The 27,763-nt window shown below is 33.9% G+C and overlaps 4 protein-coding genes across 11 annotated transcripts; 1 reads left to right on the plus strand and 3 right to left on the minus strand.

Moving 5' to 3' along the window:
- Positions 1-253: 253 nt before the first annotated feature.
- On the minus strand, positions 254-11,295 carry stai (stathmin). Of its 3 annotated transcripts, none has more exons than XM_033334422.2 (7): positions 11,117-11,295; positions 10,261-10,318; positions 3,811-4,166; positions 3,594-3,734; positions 3,375-3,515; positions 2,969-3,124; positions 254-2,554 (listed from the first exon to the last, which is right to left on the minus strand). In XM_033334422.2, exons 2-7 carry the CDS (start codon positions 10,295-10,297, stop codon positions 2,462-2,464), a joined length of 924 nt encoding a protein of 307 aa, XP_033190313.1. In that variant the 5' UTR covers positions 10,298-10,318; positions 11,117-11,295; the 3' UTR covers positions 254-2,461. The 3 variants fall into 3 exon arrangements, with proteins under 3 accessions (XP_033190313.1, XP_033190312.1, XP_033190314.1); XM_033334421.2 differs by lacking the exons at positions 10,261-10,318; positions 11,117-11,295 and adding exons at positions 5,103-5,192; positions 6,301-6,606; XM_033334423.2 differs by lacking the exons at positions 2,969-3,124; positions 10,261-10,318; positions 11,117-11,295 and adding exons at positions 5,103-5,192; positions 6,301-6,598.
- A 1,476-nt stretch (positions 11,296-12,771) lies between these two features.
- Positions 12,772-20,108, minus strand: LOC117156879 (transcription elongation factor SPT6). 4 transcript variants are annotated; one of them, XM_076617981.1, is made up of 12 exons: positions 20,006-20,108; positions 19,221-19,502; positions 19,066-19,153; positions 18,686-18,864; positions 18,483-18,602; positions 18,246-18,397; positions 17,923-18,160; positions 14,783-17,811; positions 14,178-14,694; positions 13,849-14,086; positions 13,358-13,757; positions 12,772-13,260 (listed from the first exon to the last, which is right to left on the minus strand). In XM_076617981.1, exons 2-12 carry the CDS (start codon positions 19,257-19,259, stop codon positions 13,056-13,058), a joined length of 5,205 nt encoding a protein of 1,734 aa, XP_076474096.1. In that variant the 5' UTR covers positions 19,260-19,502; positions 20,006-20,108; the 3' UTR covers positions 12,772-13,055. The 4 variants fall into 4 exon arrangements, with proteins under 4 accessions (XP_076474096.1, XP_076474095.1, XP_076474093.1 ...); XM_076617980.1 differs by lacking the exon at positions 20,006-20,108 and adding an exon at positions 19,801-19,845; XM_076617978.1 differs by lacking the exon at positions 20,006-20,108 and adding an exon at positions 19,596-19,706.
- Positions 20,109-20,238: 130 nt separating this feature from the next.
- Positions 20,239-23,823, plus strand: l(3)77CDf (phosphatidylserine synthase 1 homolog l(3)77CDf). 3 transcript variants are annotated; one of them, XM_076617985.1, is made up of 6 exons: positions 20,239-20,741; positions 20,814-21,638; positions 21,751-21,973; positions 22,072-22,147; positions 22,574-22,662; positions 23,007-23,823. In XM_076617985.1, exons 1-5 carry the CDS (start codon positions 20,488-20,490, stop codon positions 22,627-22,629), a joined length of 1,434 nt encoding a protein of 477 aa, XP_076474100.1. In that variant the 5' UTR covers positions 20,239-20,487; the 3' UTR covers positions 22,630-22,662; positions 23,007-23,823. The 3 variants fall into 3 exon arrangements, with proteins under 3 accessions (XP_076474100.1, XP_076474101.1, XP_033190225.1); XM_076617986.1 differs by lacking the exon at positions 22,072-22,147; XM_033334334.2 differs by lacking the exon at positions 23,007-23,823 and having other exon boundaries at positions 22,574-22,867.
- Positions 21,672-27,593, minus strand: LOC117156885 (neprilysin-1). The gene is made up of 15 exons (XM_076617982.1): positions 27,314-27,593; positions 26,306-27,242; positions 25,919-26,026; positions 25,724-25,829; positions 25,444-25,636; positions 25,208-25,345; positions 25,053-25,145; positions 24,793-24,975; positions 24,566-24,697; positions 24,310-24,492; positions 24,065-24,171; positions 23,807-23,994; positions 23,511-23,674; positions 23,229-23,384; positions 21,672-23,131 (listed from the first exon to the last, which is right to left on the minus strand). Exons 1-15 carry the CDS (start codon positions 27,512-27,514, stop codon positions 22,919-22,921), a joined length of 3,102 nt encoding a protein of 1,033 aa, XP_076474097.1. The 5' UTR covers positions 27,515-27,593; the 3' UTR covers positions 21,672-22,918.
- Between the last annotated feature and the right edge of the window lie 170 nt (positions 27,594-27,763).

Below are 27,763 nucleotides of genomic sequence, written 5' to 3' on the forward strand. Positions count from 1 at the left end.
AAGCGGGGCCTTGTGATTCATTACAAATTAAGCGGCACTGGCAAGATTTTGAAATAATCTGTTTTATCGATAGTCGGTTATATCTAAATCATGAGTTATAAAATCGCGGCGCCAAGATCTATGCGTTATAAAAAAATTTTAAAATTTAAGTTAAAATAACTAACATTTTGTAAAATGAAGATATTCTAATTTATGCTATATATCAAAGAGGAGCACTCAAAGGGAATTTGTAATAAAAACAAACAAACGTAAGTGCGTGTAGGTATGTCCGTTTACTTCACACAATCAGGTTCTCTTTCACGAACACATTTATCCGAACTAAAAATTGAACAAAGAATATCAAAGGCAATCAATATATCGTTAAGAAATTGGTTTCTCGCGATATATTTCTGATCCAATAAAAATTTATTTTGCAATAATGGTTTTGCAAGAATTGATTTGCTTCTTCGCACCACTATAAGACAATTACCAAAGCTCACAAGAAACCATACGTACATATCATAACCGTATAATATATATATATACCATATATATATATATACCATCGCGTAGAAATCTATAATATTTATATATCATAACGTAGATCGAAAAAGACAATCATAACATACATACGTCGGGCATCTATATAATAATTATACGAAATACATTTTGCAAAAGATCACAACAATTATGCAAAAATAGACGTTATTCGACACGTGTCATAACTACAAGAAAAATCAAAACTTTTCGTCCTTTTCTTGACATTGCAACACGTGCCGAATTAACCGCAACACTCAGCAATGTAGGTTACAGTTATATATTCGTCGACGTAAAAGTTCTAATGCTTCTTTTTTTCCTTTCAATCTCTGTTTTTTAATTAATTTATTTTTTCTCGCGTTAACATTTCTGCAATAGCCCTTTGTAAAAATTTTTTGTGTAGTATCAATATCTAAGACCGTAGGATATCGGTTGCAATATCACTGCGACATATTTTCTTTTTACTCCTTTTATTTTGTGACGATACCGTGACCAAAGCTAAAAGTTTCCTTCCATTTGTGGTATCCCCATTATATATATACGAGTATCTTAGAAGACCGAGGAACCATCAGCTGACTATTTCATTACGCGAAGGAAAATTTCTGTGAAAACTTTGCCCTGATACGGATTTTGTTATATTTTTAAATACTTCCAGCGATGATATATAATGCGAACGAAATTAAGGCCCCTAAGCCACGGTATCCATACAAGCATAGAGGAATCAAATGTCTTTCGCTCCTCCTTTCTCTCTCTCACACTCTCACTTAAAGACTACACATTTTGACAAATAATTAAGTCATCACAGAAGCATCATATTATCATATTCAATTAGACTACATATTTCGTAAATGTTGTTGTTCTGTTAGCGCAGTAATATTACAATGATCGAGTACAAAATGGTTTTAAAGTTTTCAAGCCTAGTATAAAGCACTATTATATATATTATAAGTGTGCTTACATGTCGGCACGAACCATACACATATACTTATCATATATGTACTGTACTGTACACACATATGGTCGCAATTACCACTTACGATCTAATTGTAGCGGTAGTACTCTATGATTAATCTACGAATAAAAGCAAACTTTTTAACGAACAAAAGCAGAAATCAAAAACTATGTAAGAAAAAAATGAAGGATAAAAAGAGTCTTTATCAGGAGAAAAAATTTTTTAACGTTTAACTCCGATAATCACTATGACCTTTTTTAATTTCAAATATAAACAGAATAATTTTTTAACGGGGTAATTAATGAAATAACAACATTGTAGGTATCAAAAGAAGGAAATGTACTGAAACAAGCATTATAAAAGTTGTAAAATATTAGACTCTAACATACACAATTGATCACAAACATATAAGATATTTTTAATGCCACCTTCTAGAAGATCCACAATCGTGTAAGTGGTAGGCACATTATAACTGAAAATATTTTACATGTCCTATCTTTCAACCGAGGTTAGGATTAGGTTAAGGTTAGGGCTTACGTCTATGTATTCGTGTACATTTAAAAAAAAGAAATGAGTGTAGTTAGATAAAGACAGTGATATTCTTTGCACGAGTAGTAAGTGGGAGAAAAATAACCAGTTAATTCTCCATAATATAAACGTTTCTTTGAATCATTTTGAATGTTTTATCTAACTGTAATAAAATAAAGCCGTTAAAATTGCAAATCTCTCCAACTACGATTAAATCGCTTGCATTAAGTTCCTTAATTTTCTTCCAGCGAACGAAAATGGCACCAAGCGTAATGGAGTCTCGTAAAGCACAGCGAGTGCAACTCCTTAGTTTTAGTTTATTTCAAAATTCAAACACGTAACTCCGACGATCTATTCAGCGAGTGACTCTGCAAGCGGTAGTCAAATCCCGCTCTCCTCTTTCCCCAATTTTATAACGATGAAAAGGTATTTTAACGAGGATAGCGATCAAGAATGACGTTATGTTTACCCAGAACTGGCAGTTTCCTTTTCAGCGGGCAGGACAGATTGCTCGGACAGAGCTGCCTTATTCTGTCTTACCATCTCGGCGCGCCTCTCCTTTAGAACAAGAAAAATAGGAATGATATTTTAAGCGTAAGTTTACGAGATTCAACTATTCTAAAATAATAATGTTTAAATGTATCATGCTAGAGGTGATATTAAGCTAACATCCATCAGGTATAGTAGCTCATAAATGCAGGATCATGCTGAAAAGAAAATGATAAAAAATTAGATATATAATTATACATAATATAACTGAATTCCTATGAGGAATATTTTCTGCAACATAATATGACAAAGCACGATTAAAATTCATTAAACGTTCTAATGATAACCGTATGCTACTGAAGTTCATAAAATTTCTACTGAAACTCAATCAACGAAACGGGTATAATATAAGCCAATATCTCATGGTGGTAGGAGGTGAGAGACAATAAGAATATTGAATCAACAAAAAGAGGGCGAAATTACATGCTGGCGAATAGCCTGCACACGACGTTGAATCTCTCGCTGTCGGTTCTGCTCCGCAGTAGAAACCCTCTTGTCAAATTCGAACTTTTTCACCAGAAGTTCTCTCGTGGCGCACTCATCCGCCATCTGACGCACTTTTGCTATCTTCACAGTGTTCTAAACGACCATTTCAAATTCCCTTATTGGGTAACATTGTCGACAGTGTGTAAGAAAGGATTTCCACTAAGAAAACAACCAAGTTTGGAAAACTACATTCCCGTGTACTCGTGTTTTCAAAACTTGACCAAAACAGGTGTTACTTCTACAGAAGCGAGAAATCCTTCCTGGTAGTTGCCAAAACAATCTAATAGAAAACCCATAAAACTAATACCAAAGTCTAAGTTAATGAATAATGCATACGACTTACATGAATGCGCAGCTTCTCTTTCTGTTCGCGTTCAATATTCTGACGGCGTTCGTGAGCTTGATCTAACTTGCCTTGAATCTGAGATTCAAGTTGTTGCACACGCTCGGTTAGTCCTTGGCGTACGCGGGCAACTTGCTCCTCCTAATAATAAAAAAATGAGATTAAATAATATATAAAAGGGATATTTTATTTTACTAATCAATAATATCGAAGACTGACATGTTCTTTTAGACGATCCAGCATCCTCTTAATATTCTCGTCCCGTTGAGCGGCGGCAGTTTTCAGCTTTTCTTCAACGGCACAACGAACCTCCTGAGTCTGCTGTTCAAGACTCAAGCGAGTTTTCTCTACACTTTCTAACTATAATCAAAAATAGAAAAAACATGATAACATTTATTCGATGAATATATGCAAATAAAGGAAGATCTCAACTAACGTGCTCTTTCAACTTGTTTTTCAGTTCCGCAATGTGCGCCTCTCGCTTCTCTTCTGTATTATTCATCTTAGCATCTAAAGATTCACGCGTCGCAGCAATGAAAGCAGCGCTAAGTTCATCTTTTTTGCGAGCTGCCTCTTCAATTTTGCTAAGCTTAGCAGCAAGAGCAGCAAGTTTATGAGCTTCCAAAGAAAGTCTTCTTTCCTCCGCTGCTCGAAGCTTGTCTTCAATAGCGACTTGTTGAGTCGGACTTGTCTGTGGGGGTGACGGTGCTCTCTTCTGTACTGTTGGCTCTGCTAAGATTACCTCATAGCACAATCCACCTTTGGACTTCTCTTGGCATCGAATCTCAGTTGCTATAAACGCGTTAATAAGCAAAATGTATCGGTAAATATATTGTTAATTTCAAATCCTTGGAATTATTCAGAATTATTAATAATATTTGCTTCAATATATTAAACATACTAACTTGAGTACAATTTTACAAATTAAAAACAATTATTCAAATGTTAACATAATTGAAGAATTAATTTTCATTAAATCAACCAATTGCGTAAGTGCAAAACAAATTAATTATCGCTACTCGTAACGTAGCAAAAATCTACATACGCATAACGACGGGATGGTAAACCTTCATGATTCATTAATTATTTTACGCGTCCCCCATCGAGCGCAAGGTGCAATTAAAAACATCCAGTCCCCCAGGCCGGCGAGACACAATCCACTTTGGCGGAAGATTTCTCGATCCCATTCATCTCGGGTTCGCTTCGAAGTGCACGAGTTACGGAAGTATGACTCAGACCACAAGAAGGAAGGATCGATCAGCCCACGAGACGATTGTCTCTAGGCGCCGCGACGTCTAGCGTCGGCACACGCACCTTTCAGCGGCCACCCTACCGTACACCGCAACGGAGCGTTCTCCGACATTCGCCGCCTTCGATTTATAATTCACCGGCGACATATTGGCGACTATTCGAGTCGAGTTCGTTGCACTTTGCAGCGAGCGCAATTTGCACGGAAAATCGATCAAAAGGTTGTGCAATTTTCAATCGATAAAATACCGTCTAGCAAGCAATAACATATAAAATAACAAGGATATATCGTTAAACGATAAAGCTTTCTACTTTCTTTCCACATCATCGACTTTATACGGTTCTTGAGTAAAAGTCAAGCGCTGTTAATTAAACTTAATTCAAACGCGATTAAGCGTCCGATTACGTAGGTACTGGTGCAATTCGAAAGTTAATGGATCGACGGCAAGACTCGTTAATTAAAAAACGACGTATACTCACTGATGAACTTTACTTTCTTCGGTTGCTTGGTTCGCGGTTTTCCTTTGCCGCTGGGCTTCTTGAAGGGCGCATTGCCCCTTCTGCCTCCCGCTTCGAAAATTGAGAATCAATGAGTGTCGTATTACCGTAGGGACCAGGGAAATAGGAATCGTGTTTTAATTAACGGGAAATCGATGCAACCGTCTCCTATCGGTTAACAAAGGTCAACAAAGCCAAGGGTGGCCATCTTGGGCCGCACCCCGATCGTAGCGAATTTTGTGGAAGCTTTCCTCATGGAGCACATTCGTACCGACTATTTCTTAAATCTGTATAGGTATCTGCACAAGCTCAACATAAGTCAAGATTTAAAATGGGAAATATCGATTCGATCAAATTACCGTGCTTATTGTGTTAAAGTATACGCCAAGCTTTGAAAATAATAAAACAAAAATAATATTAACACACCAAATTATGTAATATTGAGTTATATAAAAAATATAATGGAGAATAATGATGCTACCGGTGTAATAAACTTTTGATGTGGATAGTAATATCGATGATACACGAGTACACTACGAGTACCAATTGGTAGAGGGTAGAGAAATTGATCGAACTGCAGGTACCTAAGATAATACGATACCAACGTGATATCGACCACCGTAGACTGCGGTAAAAATACACCGACCATCAAGTTCAAAAAACATGTATTTAAAAGGAGAACGTTTGAGGGATGTTCGAGGAGGAAATCGTCACGTTTCTCTGTGCCTCAAAGTTATTTAAACATAACATATTCGAACCTTGTCAAAAGCAAAAGGAGTTATTGATAATTTACATTTTTTTAATTGAAAAAATCAAGGCAGGTAAGACGAATAAGATAAACAAGGAGTTGTTACAGAATTGATTTAACGATCGCGATATCAAAGGTAGTAAGTAGCGAGAATGAATAGAGGTGAAAAAATTCCACGTAAAACTGCATGCAACGATACCATATAAAATTAGATTAAAAGAAATGTCTGGTCACGAATTTAGCGGATCACTTCGATCGTAGGAGTCATTCACCGCGATATCGACTCCTCCTCCCCTACTAGTTCTCTGCATAGCCCGCAAATGAATTACCATAGAAACAAAAAGATAAAAAATAAAAGAAGAAAATACGAAGATCGGTTGCACATCTTCCTTCCTAGCAAAGACGACAATTTTTATCAAATACAGAACTCACCTACGATGCCCAAAGGTGCTTTGCAGCTGTGACAGAAGCACTGCAGCACTGAATCGCGCACAAGACCGATCAGCATATTTCTAGCGTTTGTTTACTCGCTGCTGCCCGCGAATCGTGGTCCGTATTTAGCGAAATTAAAGAGCTTGGCGAAAACGGCTACGAGAATGAAAAAAGGGAGCGCAGAAGAGTCGGCGAGAGGACACGTCCAACGAGCAAGAAGAAAGGCCGGAAGTGGCTGAACTCGTATCTGGGGCGGTGGCTGGAGGGCGACTGATCCGCACAGTGCGCCACGACGCCGGGCGTCGCTCAATATCCACCGACTGGCGCCTCTTGCGCCCCTAGTCGTGGCAGACCACTCCCCACTGCAGCGAGTAGCCTACCCGACGACAAGCCACCCTTCCACCTCTACTAACCTCCAACCTCCAACCTCCACCTCGAGCAACCTTAACATGCCTATATCGTGGACCCGGCTGCCGGTCGCTAGGCACGTGTGGAAGCTACGTGGAGGCGTAAAATACCATCTGTCTAACTCCAACCACCGTCAAGCTTCTTATACTTTGACTCAACCTCGTACCACCAGCCTGCTGATCAATGGACGATATCTTCTTATCACGATCTTCGCCACATTCCGCAGTTTGTCGAAGCATAGTCCCGCGTTTAATTTTTGCTATGTTAGAATTAGTAGGAATTAAAGTTAGAATTAGATCATTATCGAAAATATTGAAATTGAATTTCGTTTAACTGTAGCTGGAATATCTATCATCGAAGATATGGTAGTTCTTACACATATAATCGATAGATTTCTTTCGAACATTTTCTTTTGTATAACTGATAGAATTGTAAGAAAATGTAGTGAAATAATATCGTAATATTGTACAGAGATGAGATTACAGTATCTAAAGATCTTTGTGTTAATCATTTTCCCGCAGCATATCGATTTGAAAGTTTGCGAATATTTTATATAACCGGCGCCCTATTTCGCAACTATAAATCAAGCCCTACCGCTCGCTAGATCCTGCCCTTGCTTGGTTGCGACACCGAGGATGCGATCTTCGAACTGACGACTTTGCAGTATGCGCCTTGAAGAGCATTTGTAGAGTGCTGAGAAACCTTGTTTCGATTGTTCCGGTATCTGTGTTAAGCACTTCTACTTGAATTTACTTGAACCCTCGGAACACACAAAAGCCTCTTAATTTCCTGACATTTGATAAAACTTCAACTTCGACTTTATTGTTATATTTCTTCGATCGACGTAGAACGTGATTTCGTTTCGCGAGGAATAATTCAGTCGTTCACCCACCCTCATATCTAAACGATCCATCAATATTTTTTGCCCTTCTCGATAGCTCTACATTGACACTCGAAATAGATTGCTCTTTTTACGAAACTGTATCTTCTGTTTTGTCTATGGACACACCCTTCGTATCTTCGGATCCGACTGACCGTACATCGTATTCATCTTTTTTTTATCCTCTGTGGTTATTTTTCGCAGTATTTTAATAATCCCACGAATTGGTAAAATCGGTCGAAACAAATGTAGAAAACAATACTAAAACAAATCGAAGCCAGAAAATGTAGGACGCAAACGATATTCGTTGTTCCGTAAACTTTTCCATTTGACAGAAACGATCGAACAATTGCAATGTCGGAACTCCGTGACGCATTACAATCGAAGGATATGCCGTAAAATGAATGAATCTCCTACACGTGGATCGATATCGTGGAATATTTTCAGAACTCGGAACGAGGGAACAGGCGATGTTAATAATGCAGTCGCCCCTTTTTCTACTGGTCACGAACCGTGGTAAATTGCGCAGAAATCGGAGTGACGTATTCTAATGGAAGTACCTCGAAACCGAATCTCGCCGTTTGCCAAGGATTCTTTTTAAATTTCAACCTTTCTGATATCTTCATTTAAATCTCACTGTACAGCTGACAGCAGATGATACTAATACTATTACATTTCCCTTGTACAGCAAAGAAAATCATTTTATTCTCAAGCAAATAAATAATAAGTAACAACTGCCCGATAGCAATTCGTTAAAAAATCTATTTACCCGAAGAGGAAAAGGAGATCCATGGAATGTCTCGATCTTATACGATGTTTAATGAGTTTCACTCGCTCGTTACGTTTAATTGGATGATTTAAAGAAGCGTTAATGAAAAGAAAGACAAGAAATAGAAGTAAAAGTTGTAGTTGACCAGTCAAGAAAGGTGCATCGTTTTAAAATATGGTTTATCGTCGCATACCCTTTATGGTAGGAAGAAATTCAACGGTGAGTTTCACCGAGGGAAATCACTTATGGACATTTCATCCGATATATCTTGCACCAGACAATCAGATTAACCTACGCACTTCGATGTTACCATGTGTACGCTGTTTAAATACTACCGAGAGTTAACCGAACTGCTCTCTTTCACGCGTGTAAGAGAAACTTGAATCTCATCCTTCGGTACGACGAGAGAAGCCGATCTGAAAAGAGCGAGGAACGAGGCTTCAAATCGCACGCTAGCAGCTGACACAGCGTTCAATTGTGAAACAGCATTATTTATCGATACACAACACTTATGCGGGTCCCGTTACACCATGTACAGTCCGATAATGAAAGATCAATACAATCACTTTCCATATAATTATTCGCATTGCGAAATTACAGATAGCTATAGAATTGTCGCATTCAATTAATACATAAAAAAATCTATACTTAACCCATGGAGCACGTATGTTTCGTTATATGTATCTTACATTATATTCCATTCTGTAAAAAATTTAGAACAAACCTGGAGATAGGTTGTAATGCAATGATTATTTTTTAAATTTCATATAATCCATCGTTTGATCATTTTTTAAATTTCATATAATCTTTTGATAATTTTTTAAATTGTGTTTAACTCATCATTGTATCATTTTTCTATATTTTATTTAATCGGTATTGACTATCAAAGCCTTCCGGAGGAAAAAAATGTTCAGCTCCAATATGACAATCATAAAAAGTCACGCTCATAAATATTGACTCTACAGTTACAAGGAAACTTTAAATTACGTCTGAACTAATATATCAAGCAATCTTAAGAGCTGAAGTATATAATATAACTATAAAAAGAAAAAAGTGTGAAAATAGAACAATTTATCATGTTTAGATAGAATAAATACTCTATTTGCACAAATATAAAAATATCGCAACAGCGATTTACTGAAGAAACACATTTTTATATATTAAAATTGCTGGTAGTTGAGAACCACTGAAAGGCGTTCAAGCACTGCAGTTGAGACAAGCTGCAGTTGCCACGGTGAAGTGCAGGCTGCACTTCTCCGAGGACGCCAATGGAGGGCTCTGACCTCTTCTCAGCAACTATCTACTTTTCGCTGCCTTAGGGTGTGTTCCTACTGCCATCTAAATTGCCTTCCTAATTAACGATCCTTTGTCGTACTGACTTTGTCATCCAAAAGTGTAAAAATCGTATTACATACAATTCACGACTACCTTTTTATTCGACACGGAATTTTGGCTCATTGCTCGTGGCAATTTACGAAACTCGACAGAACAATAACTGGAAGAAAGTTGTCGTTACAAATATATAAATATGTATATAGGTGTATCGAACTATCGTATCGTAAATAACATCGTTGACGTGTAGTACATACTGATTGTAGAAGATCGAACAATGTATACATGTATATACTTAACGTGCATGGAATGTATATTTGATAAAATATATTCATTACTTTCTTAAAATAAGCTATCAATTTGGATAAATAACAATAAGAAACGTAAACATATTATGTATTATATATAAGATGTATAATGTACATGTCACGTATATATTGTATACCTTATCGCAATTCTTTGTTAATACTCAAGATAGTATGATATAGATCACAAATATCTGGAGTTAACTGGAGAAATTGTTATAGGAAATAATCGATTAATATCTTTGTTCAAAGATTTCATCACTTACATTCGTTGTTAACAGGCGACTCAGTAGCCGTAGCCATTGCTGCCGTAGCTGTATATCACTGTAAAAGAATATCTTTCATTTTATAAACTGAGTGTGAAAAAAGCTAGATAGTATTTTTTGCGAATATTTATTTCTTGTTTCATGTAAACTACATTAACTTTCGGACATGTTTTGCAATTTTTAATGTAATAATCCCATCTAGAAAGTTCATTTCAAACAAAGGAGGTATATAAGGAAACTATATGCTATTTATATTGTGGCCAAATTCCTGAAGGATCGAAAAGATTTTATTCCTGGAAGAAGTGTCTTATAATACACCTGTATACCATGAAAGGGTAATAACTTTCTAGGAAAAGACAAGGCATTATTGCGTGTTATTCTTACATAAACGAAGTAAACGGTATTTGAAATTATTCGAAGCTGTCTGTACGATGTACAGTATATAGAGTGCAATGAACCAGCCTCACGAATATATGTCAAATTTACTTTGGCTTGACGTTCAGTGACTTCACGAAAAATCGTTTTCAGTATTCTCTTCTATATTTTACGAAAAATATTATAATAAATTTATTTTGTATTTTAATAAATTTAAATACAATCACGGAAAGTCGAAGTTACGATTACTTCTACGCATGATCGCGTTCGAAAAAACGTACTGCAGTCACGCTGTAAATCGAATGCGGAAGATGTCGATTAGGGTTATTGTACAAAAACAACAGCACTCTCTTTGTTTGGTATTGAATATTGATTAAGCATACACTAGAATAAGCGGTGTCTCTTTGTTCGTACTCGGTGGCGTCCCTTTATCACCTCGTGAACTTACCGTCATAAATTGGAAATAAACAAATTAACTTACCTGTTTTCCCTTTAAAAGAATAAATAAGTAATTATTGAAGAGTAAAAGTAGATCCTGCGACAGGAACAATCACGCACGCACTTGACAATGCTAGGACTGCTAAGAGATCTGGACGGTCGGTGGACTTGCTGGCTTGCTGGCTGCTTTTATTGCGACATGCAAGTATCTCTGTGTATTTCAGCGATTCACACTGGTGAACGTTCGGCTACACATACGACATATACGTACGTTTTGTCAAAGTGCTCGAACATTCGTGAGTTCTCATTGGTTAAGCTAAGTGATCGGTTCATCGAGATTGGTTCGTTTGAATTTGAAGCGTTGGCTGAATTGTACCAGGACGTGTCACGCGGGTCTTTTACTACGCATTCGCAGTACCGTTTTCATTGTTTAAAAGATAACCATTGTAAATACAATGTACTTAAGCAAGGTAATCACAGTTTCCTTAATGTATTCTATTCATATTTACGTTATATCACATTATGTCTTATTAAGATATGTTTGTCATTATTTATCATAAATACATAATTCGATAATATTTAATTATATACTTATGAATTTAAAAGACCTAATGATTTTATTGAATTGCTTATAATTATCGCGAGTCATTTTATGCAATTTCTATGATTAAAATATAATTTATAATAAATAATCTATAATAGTACAGTGGAAGCATTGTGAAAATACATGCATTTATATTTTTGACTGAAACACAGTCACACAGTTCAAAAAAGATTCATTTTGGATGAATCATATGTCTGCATCTCCAGCAACGTGCGTACCAATGTGTGGGAAGTTATGACCGACGACCGTTGTGCGACCATCAGAACGTAAAAATCCGTTCCAAATATGGTCGAGTCGTTATAACTGGTTTCGATGATTTTACGAGAAAACGCCATATATTCGTTAAGATTTTAACTAATCATTATTACTTTTATTTCTATTTATTACTGAAAAATGTGAAAATTTTGTTTTATTTTTCTTTATAGTAAGTAGCCAGTTTACATTATTAAAATCATGTCAGTCAATTATGCAAATCATTATGCAAAATATTTAATAAAATGCATGTATATGTTTCATATATATTCTGTTTTATAACTATAAAATAATCTTTAAAACAAAGGAACATGCTTTTTTTGTGTACTAAGTATGATTATTTATACATTATCAAATTTTTTAATATATATTGAAAGTATTTTTTAAATATATATTATTGTTATATACATTAAACAATTATTAAAAATCAATCAAAATCAAAATGATGACGTTTGTAACTATGATCATTAGTTTATGAAGGGTTGGAAAGAAAGAACATTTTACTTAACACATGTTTAATGTTTCTAATCTTTTATAATAAAATATATATCAAAATTGCATGTGCCTAGATTAATATATCAGTAGTAAGTCAATTATTATACAAATAAAATTTATACATATATTTTTGAATTAAGGCAGTATCTGTGTTTGAATAATTTATGGAACTAAATGGTAATATGATATATTTGAGCAAATATAGACAGATATATTGTATAGAATTGATAGTTTGGAGATGTAATATCATTGAGGTAGAATATTTCAAACATTATGTACATATAAAGAGGGAAAACAACATTTGCTTGATATGTTTTGCTAAACTGAAATATAAAATTGGCATTAAGTCAATTCTGTTAATTTCCTCCTTTTATTTATATACATTAGACACTTCTCGATCAAACATTCGTAACAAAAATCTCGGTAAAGATTCTATAAAAAGTGTATAATTTGTACTAGTAATAAATATTTGATATAGAAAACGCTTTGTGCCAATTGGCAGAAAATAGAACCATACACATTTATGGTTTACCTTACTCTTTTTCTTTTGGTAATAAAGTATACTCTATTCAGTAGAGTATTGTTTCAAATAACCAATTGTTCTAGCTACATATACATGTAAAACATATGATTACCAACTTTCATCATATAGGGGAGTACCATCTCCACTTAAAGACATACTCCGGGGACTAGAATTTGTAAATGGAGTTTCTTTAGGAGATTTATAAGACGGAGTACGAGCAGATGGGGTTCTATTGCGTGGAGTTGCTCTCCCATTTTGAGCTTCTTGATTTCGTGCTGTTTTTCTAGATTCATTGTATCTTGGAGTAGTATTACTAAAATTAGAAAATGAATATTTCATTATGATTTTGATATATTTTGATATATTATGATTTCATTGATTTTTGATATATTTTGATATAGACAACTTACAATTCTTTTGAAGATTGCTTTGATCGAGCCCATGCTTCCGCCGCTTTTGTCCAATTCGTTGCATCAGAAGTACTAGAGACAGATCTATGTGATCTTGCAGTTCTATGTGAATTTGAATTCATTGCTGGAGGAATTGGTTGTAAGAATGGTCCTTGAGAGTGATTAGGTGTTTGTGGATGATGGGGCGTGTGGTGTGGTGTATGGTAGGGGGTCATAAACGGAGTTTGGCCGGAAGGTGTATAAGGCGTACTTCCATACATTCCATAGTTATTAACACTAGCAGCTCCTGGAGTGTATGGTGGATAATGATGTGGAGTTTGATTTGCTACTTTTGAGAGTGAATGTAACAAGTGGTGTGGCATATTCTGTGCTACCCTCTGTATTGTATCTGGATTCACTCCTGAAAAAAAAAGAAACAGACAAAAAGGAAGTTAATTTCAGTAGAATAAAAGTTATCATAGGATCCAAATTCTTAGTAATATGAGACTCACCATTCAGTCCTGGAGTACCATTGTATGGTGTTCTGGAAGTCATAGTTCCATGTGGAGTACCAGGTGTAGCTTGTCCTGGTATAGGATCTCTAAAGTGTTCTTTGAACCAGCGGAACAAGTCATTTATTCTATTAAACATTTGACCTCTAAATCGAAATCCATCAGGTATTACAGTAACATATTCATGACGGCAACGAATTCGTGGTAAATACGAAAGTAAAAATTTTCCAGGATAATTCTAAAATGTATAACAAAAAATATTAATTTAATTGAAAAATAAAAATTTTGAAGTAGGAATATAAGCAAATATTAAATATTTTCGAACATACTTTAGCTGCAGACACAATATATGGTATCCCTCCAGGATTTTGCTTCTTCTGTTCCTTCAAAATTTCTTCTGCTTTATCTTTAATGCCTTCTACACTTGTTTTGTAATATTTAAAATCTAAAAGTTCCGAAGTATAAGCAGCCATCGGATTAATATGTCTAGCGATAATTTCATCCAAATCTTCGAATTCTTCATTGCCAATCCATAAACTGCGACCCAAAGAAAATGTATTTTCTTTGCCTTCTTCCCTTATATCAATATGTTGATAAATATTTTCTGTGACTTTCCATGTTACGGTCAAATGATCGAATCCCTTACTGCTAGGTCGTATTATTGCTTCCCCTTGCTTCACAGTTAACATTAACTTTTCAGCTTCTGCAAAACTTATATTATGGAAACTAGGATGAATTATAACACGTTTTACATAAGTTTGTCGTTGCTGCAATTTCTTAGCATCCTCCTCTGTTTTCGTATCTTTTTCTTCTGCCTCTGCTTCATAATAAACGTCTCGCTGAGGTCTAAAAAGAATACACGTAAAATATTAATTGAGGAACTTGTTGAAATGATTATAAATAAAGTTATTATAATTATTTGTTGATACTTTACCTCCATTCGTGATTTTTATCAATAAGATCACTCGTCTTGCTAGTACATTCGACACTAAATCGTTCTACTTCAATCTTAATTATGCGACAATGAATTACTTGTCCGACACGTACTCTTTCCTCTGGATTAGCGACATGTTTATCAGACAGATTTTTTACGTGAATATATCCAGATATTCCATTATCCAACCTTAAACGAATTCCAGTTGCTTTTCCCGGACATGCACCGGCATCAAAATGATTCCATACCTCGGACAATTCTGGAAAATCGTTTTTCAAGCAAAATGGGCATTGCCATAATCCGGTTTCATCATTTCGAACAGGATTCGCTTGATCTAATTGATCTCCTTGAGGTCTTCTATGACTTATACCAACAACTGTTGCCAAAACTAATTTACCGACATAGAAAGTTTCCGGAGTTTCTTTAGTCAAAATATCAAATAATTTTTCAGTATTTAGAGATTGGTAAGGTACACGGAGGTCTTTGTATCTACAGTTCAGTTCAGCTCTTATATCGTAAAGAGTAATGCACTTGTTTCCAAAACCCTGTCTTTCAAGCTCCTCTGCAAATGCATCCAAATCTAAATCTTTTAATCTTTCTGGTGATTCAAGAATTTCTTCTAGGGCACCAGCAGGATTTGCATCTTCATCATCATACTCTAAAGCATCTACTGCCATTTTTCTTGCCCATTCATATGTCTCTGGATGTACACGTGAGCCATCCAGTACTTCTACATATGCCTCTGTGCTATCTCCTAAACTATTTGTATCAATTTTAATAAAACCAGCACAATTAACAAATACTTTAGGTCCCATATGACATGCTGTTATAAGCTGTGTTCTATTTTCTAGTCTCTGATTAGTTTGTTTCAAAATCTTAATGAGAGCCTGTCCTTTTCTAGGTCCTAAGCCACACACAAATTGTACTAGGTTCGCTGTATAAGGCTGCTGAACTGCTTTATTTAAATCTACTCCTACTTCATTTATACGATTTATAAATTCCAAATATAAATTTTCTATAAGATCATCTTTAGGAAGTTGATCTTGCAAAGGATGATATTTAAGGCACAGAATTTCTTCATCTATGGTACACAACTGAGAGAATTCTAATAGAGGATCTTGTATTTTTCTCGCTAAAGATATAGCTTGTCTTAATACTTCTGGATAATCTCTGAACTCAGATATACCTCTGTTACTATTTGCATAAACTTTAGTAAGTTCATTGTCACATATTTCCACTGGGATTGTAGGAAATTGTGCTTCTTCTGCAAGATTAGCTATGCATCCTTTTATATCAGATACTATCATTAATGCTTCTCTAGATTCACCACTTACTACCACAACATGTGGTTTCTTTGTGGCAATAAAATTTTTGATTCCTAGTAAGTCTACCTCTTTCAATATCTTTTCATTTTCCCTAAAACTATTTTTACGTTTCAATAAATGCGGTAATTTTAGGTAATCAGTACATTCTCCTTCTGGAGAAATTATGCAAGTAAAGGCTGCTTGAGACGGATCAGGCACATATGCCAAACCCATCACACGAATTCCTTTGCTAGTATTCCAATCTTCGTCATCTTCATCAGGAAATTCACAAGTATATGGAGCAATTTTTATCCAATTGTACATTTTGCGGCAACACGCTTTCATAACGCATTCTTTTGCTTCTAACAAAAGATTGGATCTCAATTCTTTTTTCAATTGAGGTATAATAATCCGATTTAAAGCTATTTCAACACTACCAGTTCTTAATGCATTCCAATCTTGGACACTTTTACTAAATTCGTCCCTATAATATAGTTGCTTTATTTCATCGATATAATTATTGCTAGTATTTCCTTCTATCATGTCACTAAAGTAAAGTGTAATTAATTTATCTTCTTCTGCTACAATTAGTTTTAAGAATTGATCACCAACAAGATCCCGTACAGGCTTATTTTTAAGATATTTTAATCCATAAATGGCATGCCCTTCATCTATCTCCTTTATTCCTTTTTTAGTTGGTTTTACGGATACTTTTGCTCTTTCCATATACATTTCTCTAACACATTTACGAACTAATGGTTCGTGCGCCAACTGAATCGCAACCATTAATTGTGCAGCTTTAACTACTTCGTCACTTGTCGTAAATATTGCAGAACAAAATTCATTTGCTGCTATTGCAGGTTCTATTGGATCTTGATCTACTTCATGACGTTGATAATTGTCTCGAAGATTTTCAGCAAAATGCTCGGGTGAGAGACCAAATCTTTTAGTAAATCCGTCTAATCCAGCTTTTCTGCAAATATAGTAAGGACCTTTTCTAACTGGCTGCTTTAATGATTCGTTTATTTCTTCTTCTTCATCCTCTGCATCAGGAATTTCAGATAGATCTCCATTTTCTTCAGCTTCTGCAAGTCGTTGCTTTCTTTTTTCCAATTTAGCTTTCCTTTGTGCTTGTTTTTCCTTCTTATGTGCAATTTCTTGCATGGATGACACATCCTGATTATAATACAACATAAAATGTCGATAAATATCATTTAATTCTTCAAAAGTATGAGCATTTTTAAGTCGTTCAATATCATTGTCCTTAATAACTCGTATGTTGTCGGGTAATGGAGCATCAGGATTTTTCATAATCTCATCTAATTGAAAATTCCTCATCTTCTCAAAGAGTTTCAATAAATTTTCTTTTTTTTGTTTCAGATAGCACCATTTTACGTCAAACTTATAAATTTTCCACAAATCGTTGATGTTTAACTCTGGCAACACATATTCTTTTCTATAAAATGCAATAAACGGAACTTCGAAGTTCTGATTACGCATAAAATCTAAGGCTTTCTTAATTTTGCCGATTGTTTGCGGACCCTTTTTAGCTCTTTCTTTGGCTTCTTCATTTAGATGAGAATCTTGTATTGAAATTGTTGGTTGACAAAATGCCTGTTTATATATCCATTTGGCTTCAAGATCTAATTCATCCGAACCTTCCACTGTAGGTATAATGGGAACAGCGCGAAGTTGCATGCGTTCAGGAATGTCTGTAGTACGAATCTAAAATAGACAAAAGTTATAATAGTATATATATATATAATGTTATATAAATATAATATTAAATTTAATTATAATCACTGATGATAAATTAAAATTAATTCGAATTATTACCTCATTGTCTACATCGGTGAAATGTCCGCGTATAAGTTCACTGGGTTCATATACTTCAAAAATACTTTTCCTTGTACTCTTTCTCTTAAGATGTTTTTTTGATGGCCTTGGGCGGTTTTCTATCTCGTCATGAATATATTCATCTTCGTCTTCCTCTTCAAACGCATCCTCTCCATATTTTCCAAATTCGTCATAATCAAAATCAATGCCAAAAGTATCTTGGGCTTCTTGCAATGCACTATAATAAAAATATAATAAAAAAATAAATAACTATATCATAATGAAATTTTATAGTTTATTTTAAGAATAGAAACAGTACTTACGCATCTGAAAATACAGGTCTTTTCTTTTTCCTCTTTTCAGTTATGGGTATTCCATCACCATCCACAATAAAATCGTCTTCATCATCACTTTCTTCCTCACTATACCCTTCCGCTTCACCTCTATGGCTAACTTCACTTCTTTCTTCATCTTCCTATATAGCAAAATGAGAGTAGTTAATTTTTTTAAATTAGTAAATTACTAAACAATTCAAATATACATTCTACTTAAAAACTTACGTCTCCAGAACCTTGAAACAATTCGTTGGCAATAGCATCTCTTTCATCATTTATTTCTCTTTCTTCTTCCACTTCTGACTCTTCATCTTGTATTCTACGTAAACGCTTAAAACGACGTTTCTAAAAAATGATATAATATTTAAAAAATTGTATCAAATATAAATTTGAAATATTTTATATAGTTTTTTTTCAACTATATATACCCTTTCAACTTTAACTCCTAAATTTTCTTCAAGTAGGTCATAATCTTCATCTTCTAAACGATCATCAAAATCTTCATCATCACTTTTTTTACGTTTTCTAGAATTATCACTATCCTCGCCATCATTATCATCATCGATAGAATTATCATCAATAAGTCCTGGAACTTCTCCTTCATCTTCTAAATATTAAACGTACATATAATTTAAAGGAAGATGTTTTTAAGTATTAGTAAATATTAATTTACATATTATTAATGATGTATAAATCTTGATCCTAATATTTAATGTATTCTAAAGTAATAATGTATTTTCTAGAACCTTCAAAAGCTTTGAAAGAAGCAGTAACTAAATACTTGTTTGTATCAAACATTTTCATATACCTTCATCATCATCTTCATCCTCACTGTCCTCCATCTCTTTTAATTTTTTAAGTTTTTTCTTTTCTTTAACATCAAGTTGGTCCTCCTCCTACGAAATCATGAAACATTAGATTCTATGTTTACAAATGGCCGTATTGTATCATTTTATTACTTACCTCACTTTCTTGTGCTTCAATGTCCAAATAATCTGCCATCTTCTATTAGAAATATAAGAATTTTTCGAAAAAATATATAACAATATTAATAACAAAGAGCAATAACAGACGGAAGAATCCTATTATGGTGTAGGAAGTAGTGATGACATCAGTACAGCTGTTTAATACTGCACATCTACGGATACTGTGATCGTAAACTTCCTGAAACTGCCGTGGTGGGGGTAGACGCTTCTTTGTAGCATAGTTCCTTAATCCGCCGCTGCAGTACTATAAATAGCGGTTCTGCGATCGAGTTATAAGTAGTTTTATATAAACAATTATAAAAACAATTTTATAGTTAACCTTTGTATTTCGGACATTTTTTGGTGTACTCACCAGAAACTCTGGCGTATTTTTATAGTGAAACTTATTGAAAAAAAAGTTTTGCTTTGAAAGAAGAAAATTACAAGTTCCTTAATCCGCCGCTGCAGTACTATAAATAGCGGCTCTGCGATCGAGTTATAAGTAGTTTTATATAAACAATTATAAAAACAATTTTATAGTTAACCTTTGTATTTCGGACATTTTTTGGTGTACTCACCAGAAACTCTGGCATATTTTTATAGTGAAACTTACTGAAAAAAAAGTTTTGCTTTGAAAGAAGAAAATTACAAGTTCCTTAATCCGCCGCTGCAGTACTATAAATAGCGGCTCTGCGATCGAGTTATAAGTAGTTTTATATAAACAATTATAAAAACAATTTTATAGTTAACCTTTGTATTTCGGACATTTTTTGGTGTACTCACCAGAAACTCTGGCATATTTTTATAGTGAAACTTATTGAAAAAAAAGTTTTGCTTTGAAAGAAGAAAATTACAAGTTCATATGAATCCACTCACAACTCGACTGCAGCGACTTAATTTTGGCGGAAGATACAAGAACTTCATAAAAGAGGTCTACCCCATCATGAGAGTTCTTGAACCCGTATAATGTTATCTATATAATCGCGTGTTCGCAAAGAAATACATTCGTGTCCGATGTCCAATCAGCTGACTTGCAAGCAAGATAATTCGTCAAATCTCTTTCTTTTTCTTTAACTGTATTCACATAAATGGAAGTAAACTGATCACTGTAATACTTTCTTGATTCATTATTCGTGCCTGCTGTGATTTGTAAATTCCTCAATAGCGTGGTAGTGCACATTGAAACCAAAAAAGACGAGAACATGGCGAAACAACGTATGAAATGATCAGGATACGATTTTAAAACAAATAATTATTTAATCGGGATGACAACTAATGAAGAGTCCATAAATGACGGTCTCTTAGAGAGACTCGTAAAAAATGATGAAAATAAGGTTGTAAATTGCCGAAGTAGTGCAGATAACATAGAAGGACACAAATTACGACACGGTACGGACAGTTTCCCCAATATCAATGAAAGACCGGTTGATGATATTTCGATCGAATTTTTTTATAAACCGCACAGCATTACATTGCTTCTCATCTCAATCGGTGCTGTAATATATTCCGCATTCACTAGGTAATTAAATATTCAAATTATCTTATTATACATATGTTAATTCTTGTAAATATCGGTATTAATTTAATACAGGAATACTACCAGTGTCGAGGATAACATTTGGGCTGGAATACTTTGTATTATATTTTTTTTTCTGATTATATCAATACTTACATTTCCAAATGGACCATTTACGAGACCTCATCCTGTCGTGTGGAGACTCGTATTTGGCTGTAGTGTACTATATCTAATGGGCCTATTATTTATGCTGTTTCAAGATTATGAAACAGTCAGAAAAATCTTTGTTTGGATAGATCCTCGCTTGGCGTCATTTCACATTGATATGGACAAAGAATACGGTGTTAATTGTTCGGAAATCACAGTTGAAAAGATATGGAACCATTTAGATATTTTTGCAGTAGCTCATTTTTTAGGATGGGCCTTTAAAGCAATCCTTATTCGTCATCTTGGTATTCTTTGGGCCATTAGTGTTATGTGGGAAGTAACAGAAATAGCATTTGCTCATTTACTACCAAATTTCGTGGAATGCTGGTGGGATGCTTTTATACTTGATGTTGTTGTCTGTAATGGTTTGGGTATTTGGGTTGGATTAAAAATTTGCTCTCTATTAGAAATGAGAGAATATAAATGGGTAAGCATCCTTGACATTGAGAGCACTACTGGAAAATTGAAAAGGGCAATGCTACAATTTACACCTGGTAGTTGGACTGCTATTAGATGGTTGGATCCAACTTGTACATATATGAGATTTGTTGCTCTATGTCAGTTGGTAATATTCTGGCAGGTTTCAGAACTAAATACATTTTTCTTGAAACATGTATACGAATTTCCACCCTCTCATCCATTTGTTGTGGCAAGATTGGTATTAGTTGGAGTTATAGTTGCACCTTCTGTTAGGTAGGGAAGAATTATAATAGAATAAGCTAGATATATATTAAACATAAATTTTTATTACAACAGCTATAACAATTTATTACATAAGAACCATAATATTTTAACATAATTATAGGCAATACTACATGTATGTAACAGATCCAACATGTAGTAGAGTAGGGACTCAGTGTTGGGTCTATGGTGCAATTATGGTTACAGAAGCTTTGTTATGCATAAGGCATGGTGCTGCATTATTTGAACGTACTCAAGCACTAAACATTCTTTTGTGGCTACTTTGCCAGTCCCTAATCTCAGTTCTTTGTGTCTATGGCTGTGTTCTGTGGCACCGGTACTTTGAGGTATTTAGTTTAAAAATTAAATTTGAAATTTTGTAACTAACTGTATGGTTATTTGTGTCTTTTTTTCTATGTCCTTTGCATGATTCTTGTCTTTTCAGACAGAAAAGAAAACTACTTCAAAACAGTGTATCACTCAATTAGACAACAGTCATCTGGATGTAACCCCTAGCAGTGGTATGTGTGATGTCTACTACATTCCTCTAAATAATGTTTAAGCCGATAGTGTACTGGGCTATTGACATATAATTAACTGGCTGTTAAATATAAAGCAAGAGTGTCATATAAATCATTTGCAATCTGTTATTTGACTGAATGTTATAAAACTCAAATAAATTTTGTTATGGATGCTTTTGTTTTTTGTTCTTGATATTGAAAAATATGAATTTTTATACGTGTTTACATAAGAATATATAGATATATACCATAATAATAAGTGTAAAAATGATTTAAGAATAATTATACATATGAATGCATGAAAATATTTTTAAATTAATATACATTTTATTATATAAATATACATTTTTTGTCACAGCTCAGTCCATCATTGGTAGATAGAATATTGGACTAATGAATGTTTGTAACAATTTATGTGTGTTCTAGGGGACATGGTTCATTCTACAAAATCTATGGGTTTGCTGGAAAAGAAGCAGTTGTAAACAAATCCACAACAAGGAACGTTCGACTTAAGGGTGAATTATTTACACTGTCAAATTTTCTAGTCGCATTATAAGATCATACAAAGCCGCAGTTTCGAATGTAATAGGCTGTTGAATACCTGAGTTCGTCTGATTTTTGCATACTGCGCCTGTTTGCGTGTGAATGTTATGAAAAATATGTTCCTGAGAATAAATGAAGAGCGTCGTTACCAATTAAAAACGCTTCCTTATAAAAAAATTGATCGTCGTATCATTTACGAATCGTAGTTTATACAATTACTGCGTCACGTTACGTTATCGTAGCTTCTTCGTTACACTGAATATACGGAAATGCACTGCATACATAACTTGGCATTATCCGTGAACCTTCTGGACAGTTCCAGGTTTCACCGAGAAGCCTATTGTTGGATGCAGAAACAAAAATATGAATTCGATTTGGTAACTGTTCGTTCTCATACAATGATATATACGATGACGTAAGTGGAGACTTTGTACAGTACATCTATAAAAACAATGATAAAAAGGTAATGGTAATAGTCATAACGATTGTTATTTTATTCAAAATGTCAATGCCATAAATCTTACTATAACAAGAGTACCTGAGCATAGATGAGGTAAAATAACTTATTGAAATCCAGTTCAAGCCATGGAAGATAAAGCCACGATTCTCTAGACATCAATTGAGCCAAAGTATCGTAGGCTAATCTGAGTCCCATCGCCTCGGACAGACGTTCATTTAGAGTTAATTGGGAAATCTAAAACGTGTTTAAACAAAAAGAGAGTTATTGCGTTTAAAAAGACGTACCTAATTAAACGTATTACTTTAAAATAATATTTTTACATCGTAACGATTTTATAGAAAGAAAAATATATGAATTCACCTTATAAAGTATGTTCTGTCCTGTAAATGATAATGTCATAGCCATAGAATTTTTATAGAGAACATTTCGCTGATAGTCAATGTAATCTTTGAAATTCATGTTTGTAGAATCATTATCGTTTAATAGAGAACTGGCATTGCGATTTCCATTCCAATAATAAATACCTAGCGATATATATTAAAAAAGTATATATAGACGATAAGATTTTTCTGAATTTTCTCGAAAGTATACTAATAAGTTACAGATCTATAACATTGGTCACTAGTATATTATAAAATTGTATATTGCTAATATACCAGTTGCGTCAAAATGATGTGCAATTTGGTGTGCTATTATGTTACCAAGTGTCGCCAGTTTTATGTAATTAAATGAAGATTCATTGTATTTCATGGACCAATCAATTACACCATAAGGTATTACAACGAGGTTTAATCCGTAAATCGCGAGCCCTTTAGATTGGTACGGTGTTGCGTAATGTGTCCATCTATATATTAATGTATATAGTTCAACAACTTTAAACTATTTCATATATATAATTTCAATTAAAAACTTACATTTGTGCAGAATACCCCGGCTTTGTAGATAATTCTGCATATATTAATTTTCGGTACCTTTGCATCAAAATCACTGAATTTTCGAAATAGTTATTTGTCAGATTTATCTAAAATTAGACTATCGTTAACATTTCATTCAATAACTTTTAGTTATTATAGTATTCTTTAATCTTTTTTTGATATTATATAAACAATTATGCACATGTGCTCATTATCTCATTAGAAACCGAAATAGTTTTTCGTACCTGATTTGCTAGAATTTTTCTATAAGTTGATTCGCTATCAGTATAGTATGAAATATCAGGTACGGCAACATTAAGATTATTTATTTTTGCAATCAATGCGTTACGTTCCGCTTCTGTAATCCATGTTACATTCGTGAGTTTTAATTTTAGGGTCTCCTTAAGTGTCTCAAATAAACTATATATCTATTAAATTATATGATACTGATTAGTCACCTAGTAAACAATCTTTTCGAGTAATCAGAGTATATGAACTTACAGTTCTATTCATATACGTAAGTTGATCATTTGTAAACGAAGAGATGTATAAATTCGAAGCTTCTGGGATTAAAACGTTGGCAGCTACGCGAAGGCAGTGTTTTTTAACATCTGGATGTTTTGATATAATTAACTAGAAACAAACAAAGACAAAAATGAAATGAAGAAAAATACAATACAAAAAAAACAGACATAAAAGAGGACGTTAATCAGGGAATATAACTATACCTTGTGATACAGATTGTGTACATACAATCCTAATAATGCATTATGCAATGTCATCGGGTCATCTTCGAACTTTTCCAGATTTTTCAATCCTTTAGATAGGGCATCGTAAAAATAAACCTGCACTTTTACTTCCGGCTGAACCTTTTCGTTCGTTAACAAGTAAATTAGATGCGTCCAATTTATCTACAAGTATGTTACATAATATATCCATTTGATCGAACGAATTAGCTTAACTTAAACGGGTATAAACTCTCCCTTACGATTTTAAACTCGCTATCCAATTGTTTGACAGTGACGAGAGTGTAATTTTTCATAAGTTCCGCCTCGCGGATCTTGTTCTTAGACGGAAAATTCTGAAACATAAAAAAGAATCGAGGGAACGCGTTCGATTGTGAGAAGAACTCGATAAACTTACTGCGATAAATGATTGCAATATACACAGATCGATGTTAATGATTGTAAGATTAATGTTCTGAGCAATATTCGGCTCGTTGAATACCCCAAGCATCGTCAAGGCTTCGGTAATGGATTTTATTAGCTTTTTCGTATCAACCTAATAAAATAAAATAAGAAAGACACATTTGTTATAAGTTTTCATTAACAGAGCATGCTTTTTCTTGTCTCGATTGATATACATGTCTATATATGTACTTTGCACGTTTTATATTCCATATATAATTCTTCTAGATTCACCGTTTCGTTCTCTCTTTCAAATTTATTTGCGTAACAGGGTTCGTTATTTTCGTCTATCTCAAAAAGATCATCGTATGTCGTTGGGCTTATTTTAAGAGTGAATGTCGGAGAATATTCGTCAAGATCCGGAACTATGTCGAACAGTAAAGTGCTAAAGAATTAGAAAAGCAAACGATAAATATGTTAAGTGAACGTGATATGCTATAATTTTGTACAGCCATTGTCTTCAATTTCTTACCTGTTTTTTAATAATAGTGTAGCGAGTAGTTCGGTAAAGTTTATATGCTTTTTAGGCCATGTTTTTTTAGTATAAAACTTGCCTACCTTGCCTAACGCCTCTCTCGCTATAAGAAAAACGTTATATTATTTCTTATACATTAAACTTGTATTCAAAGTTAGAAACTATATAATTAGATGTGTAATTTTTCCGTACCCAGCTTGATTCTTTCTGTCTGATTGATACTCTCGTATTGTATGCAACTGTTGTAATAGGCGGTGAAAATAGACGATATATTTTTCTCATTTTCTTCCTGCATTTGTCCTGATTCAAATTAAAACAATGTGTTGCATGTGAGAATCGCCACTTTTTAGATTTTTACTTCTTTTGTATACTTTTCTAAATAATGCTTCATAGAATACTTTATACAGAATTATTTAGAAAAAGGATTAGAAAAAAAGAAATATAATTTAGAAACAAAGTTAAATATTTAGTACTTGATATTACATAATATTTATCAATTAAGAATTGAAAAATATTTAAAGAATAGTTTATTGACAAAGTAATTTTTTTTTATATAGTAAAAAGCCGAACTATACTCACCTAAAATACGTTGATAAGCTACATCTTCCAAATTCCATTCTACGATTTGAGGATTGTTCTCGAAATTACCGCAAGCGTATTCATAAAAATCTTCACATGGGTCAACCGTATGATTCATGTAAAATAATATCTTGCTGGCCAAATTTTTGCATTCACCCTCGTGACACACTGGCTTATCAATTGGAGAACTAAAAGTCGTACTTGTAGTCTCATTGTTTAATATTGAAGAATATCGTTCGTTTTGTTGATCCTTAGTGGTAGATTTAATCGTGACATTTTCTTCTTTCATTGTCAATTTAATAACATCTTCTGTCGACTCTTCGACCTCAAGGGGAGTTTCTTGATTAATATAATCTGAGTCAATAGTAGTAAAAGTTTCTGTAGTATATTGGTCTGTAGTATCTGTTTCTTGATTTTCTTTCGTCGAAATTGATGTACTATTTTCTGTAATATTAATATTGGTCGTCGAAGAATTATCGAATTCTTTAGCTGCAGTTTCCTTGTAAGTTTTCGTCTGTGAGAAATCTTCCGCAGTAGTCTCGATATTAGATTTAGATGAATCAACAATATCTAAATTTGTATCATTTATTACACGAGAGTTTTCGGTGAATACTTCAAAGTTTAATGTTGTTTCTGTTCCTACTTTTATTGAATTATCGAATTCTTCAGTTGCAGTTTCCTTGTAAATTTCCGTCTGTGATATATCTTCAGCAGTAGTCTCGATATTAGATTTAGATGAATCAACAATATCTGAATTTGTATCATTTATTACACGAGAGTTTTCGGTGAATACTTCAAAGTTTAATGTTGTTTCTGTTTCTACTTCTATTGAATTCGTTTCATGCATAGAAGTTGTAGTAATTAACAATTTAATTGAATCCGTAGTGCTGGTTGTTCTTTCAGTTTCATGTTCTGTATGATGTTCGCGATAATGATGCTGTGTCGATATAATTATCTTTATCAAATTGTTTTCTGCCACAATTTTCATAATATCAAAAATAAGCTTACCTGCGTTGTTCCTGCATATTCACCTTTTTCTTCAGAATTGTAGGAGCGGTATAATTTCCATGGTAAACTGACTAGGATAAGAATCATACAGAGAAAAAAGAATATTATCAGTGATAAAACACAGCTTCTATAAGACTGGTCCCGTCTCGCTGCTTTGGCTGCTTCCATATTAGCAATTTGGTAAGAACCTCGAGAAATCATCTGTTAAAATATAATCTACTACTTATTCACAAAGACATTAGTTTTAAGATATAATACTTTTAGTAGTGCCTAAAAGCGCAGTATTTTTTCTACTGAACCAAACTCGAAACGTTAAGAAAAGAAAGGAAGTGGTAATTATAATTTTATCAACCACTTCCTTTTAAACATTATCTTAAAGTGCACCCCAGCATCCGTAACACACGATATTATAATATCCTTTTGCTAATTTGTAAGAACGAAGAATGGAAT

This window comes from Bombus vancouverensis, chromosome 4 (assembly GCF_051014615.1).
Source record: "Bombus vancouverensis nearcticus chromosome 4, iyBomVanc1_principal, whole genome shotgun sequence".
NCBI lineage: Eukaryota > Metazoa > Arthropoda > Insecta > Hymenoptera > Apidae > Bombus > Bombus vancouverensis.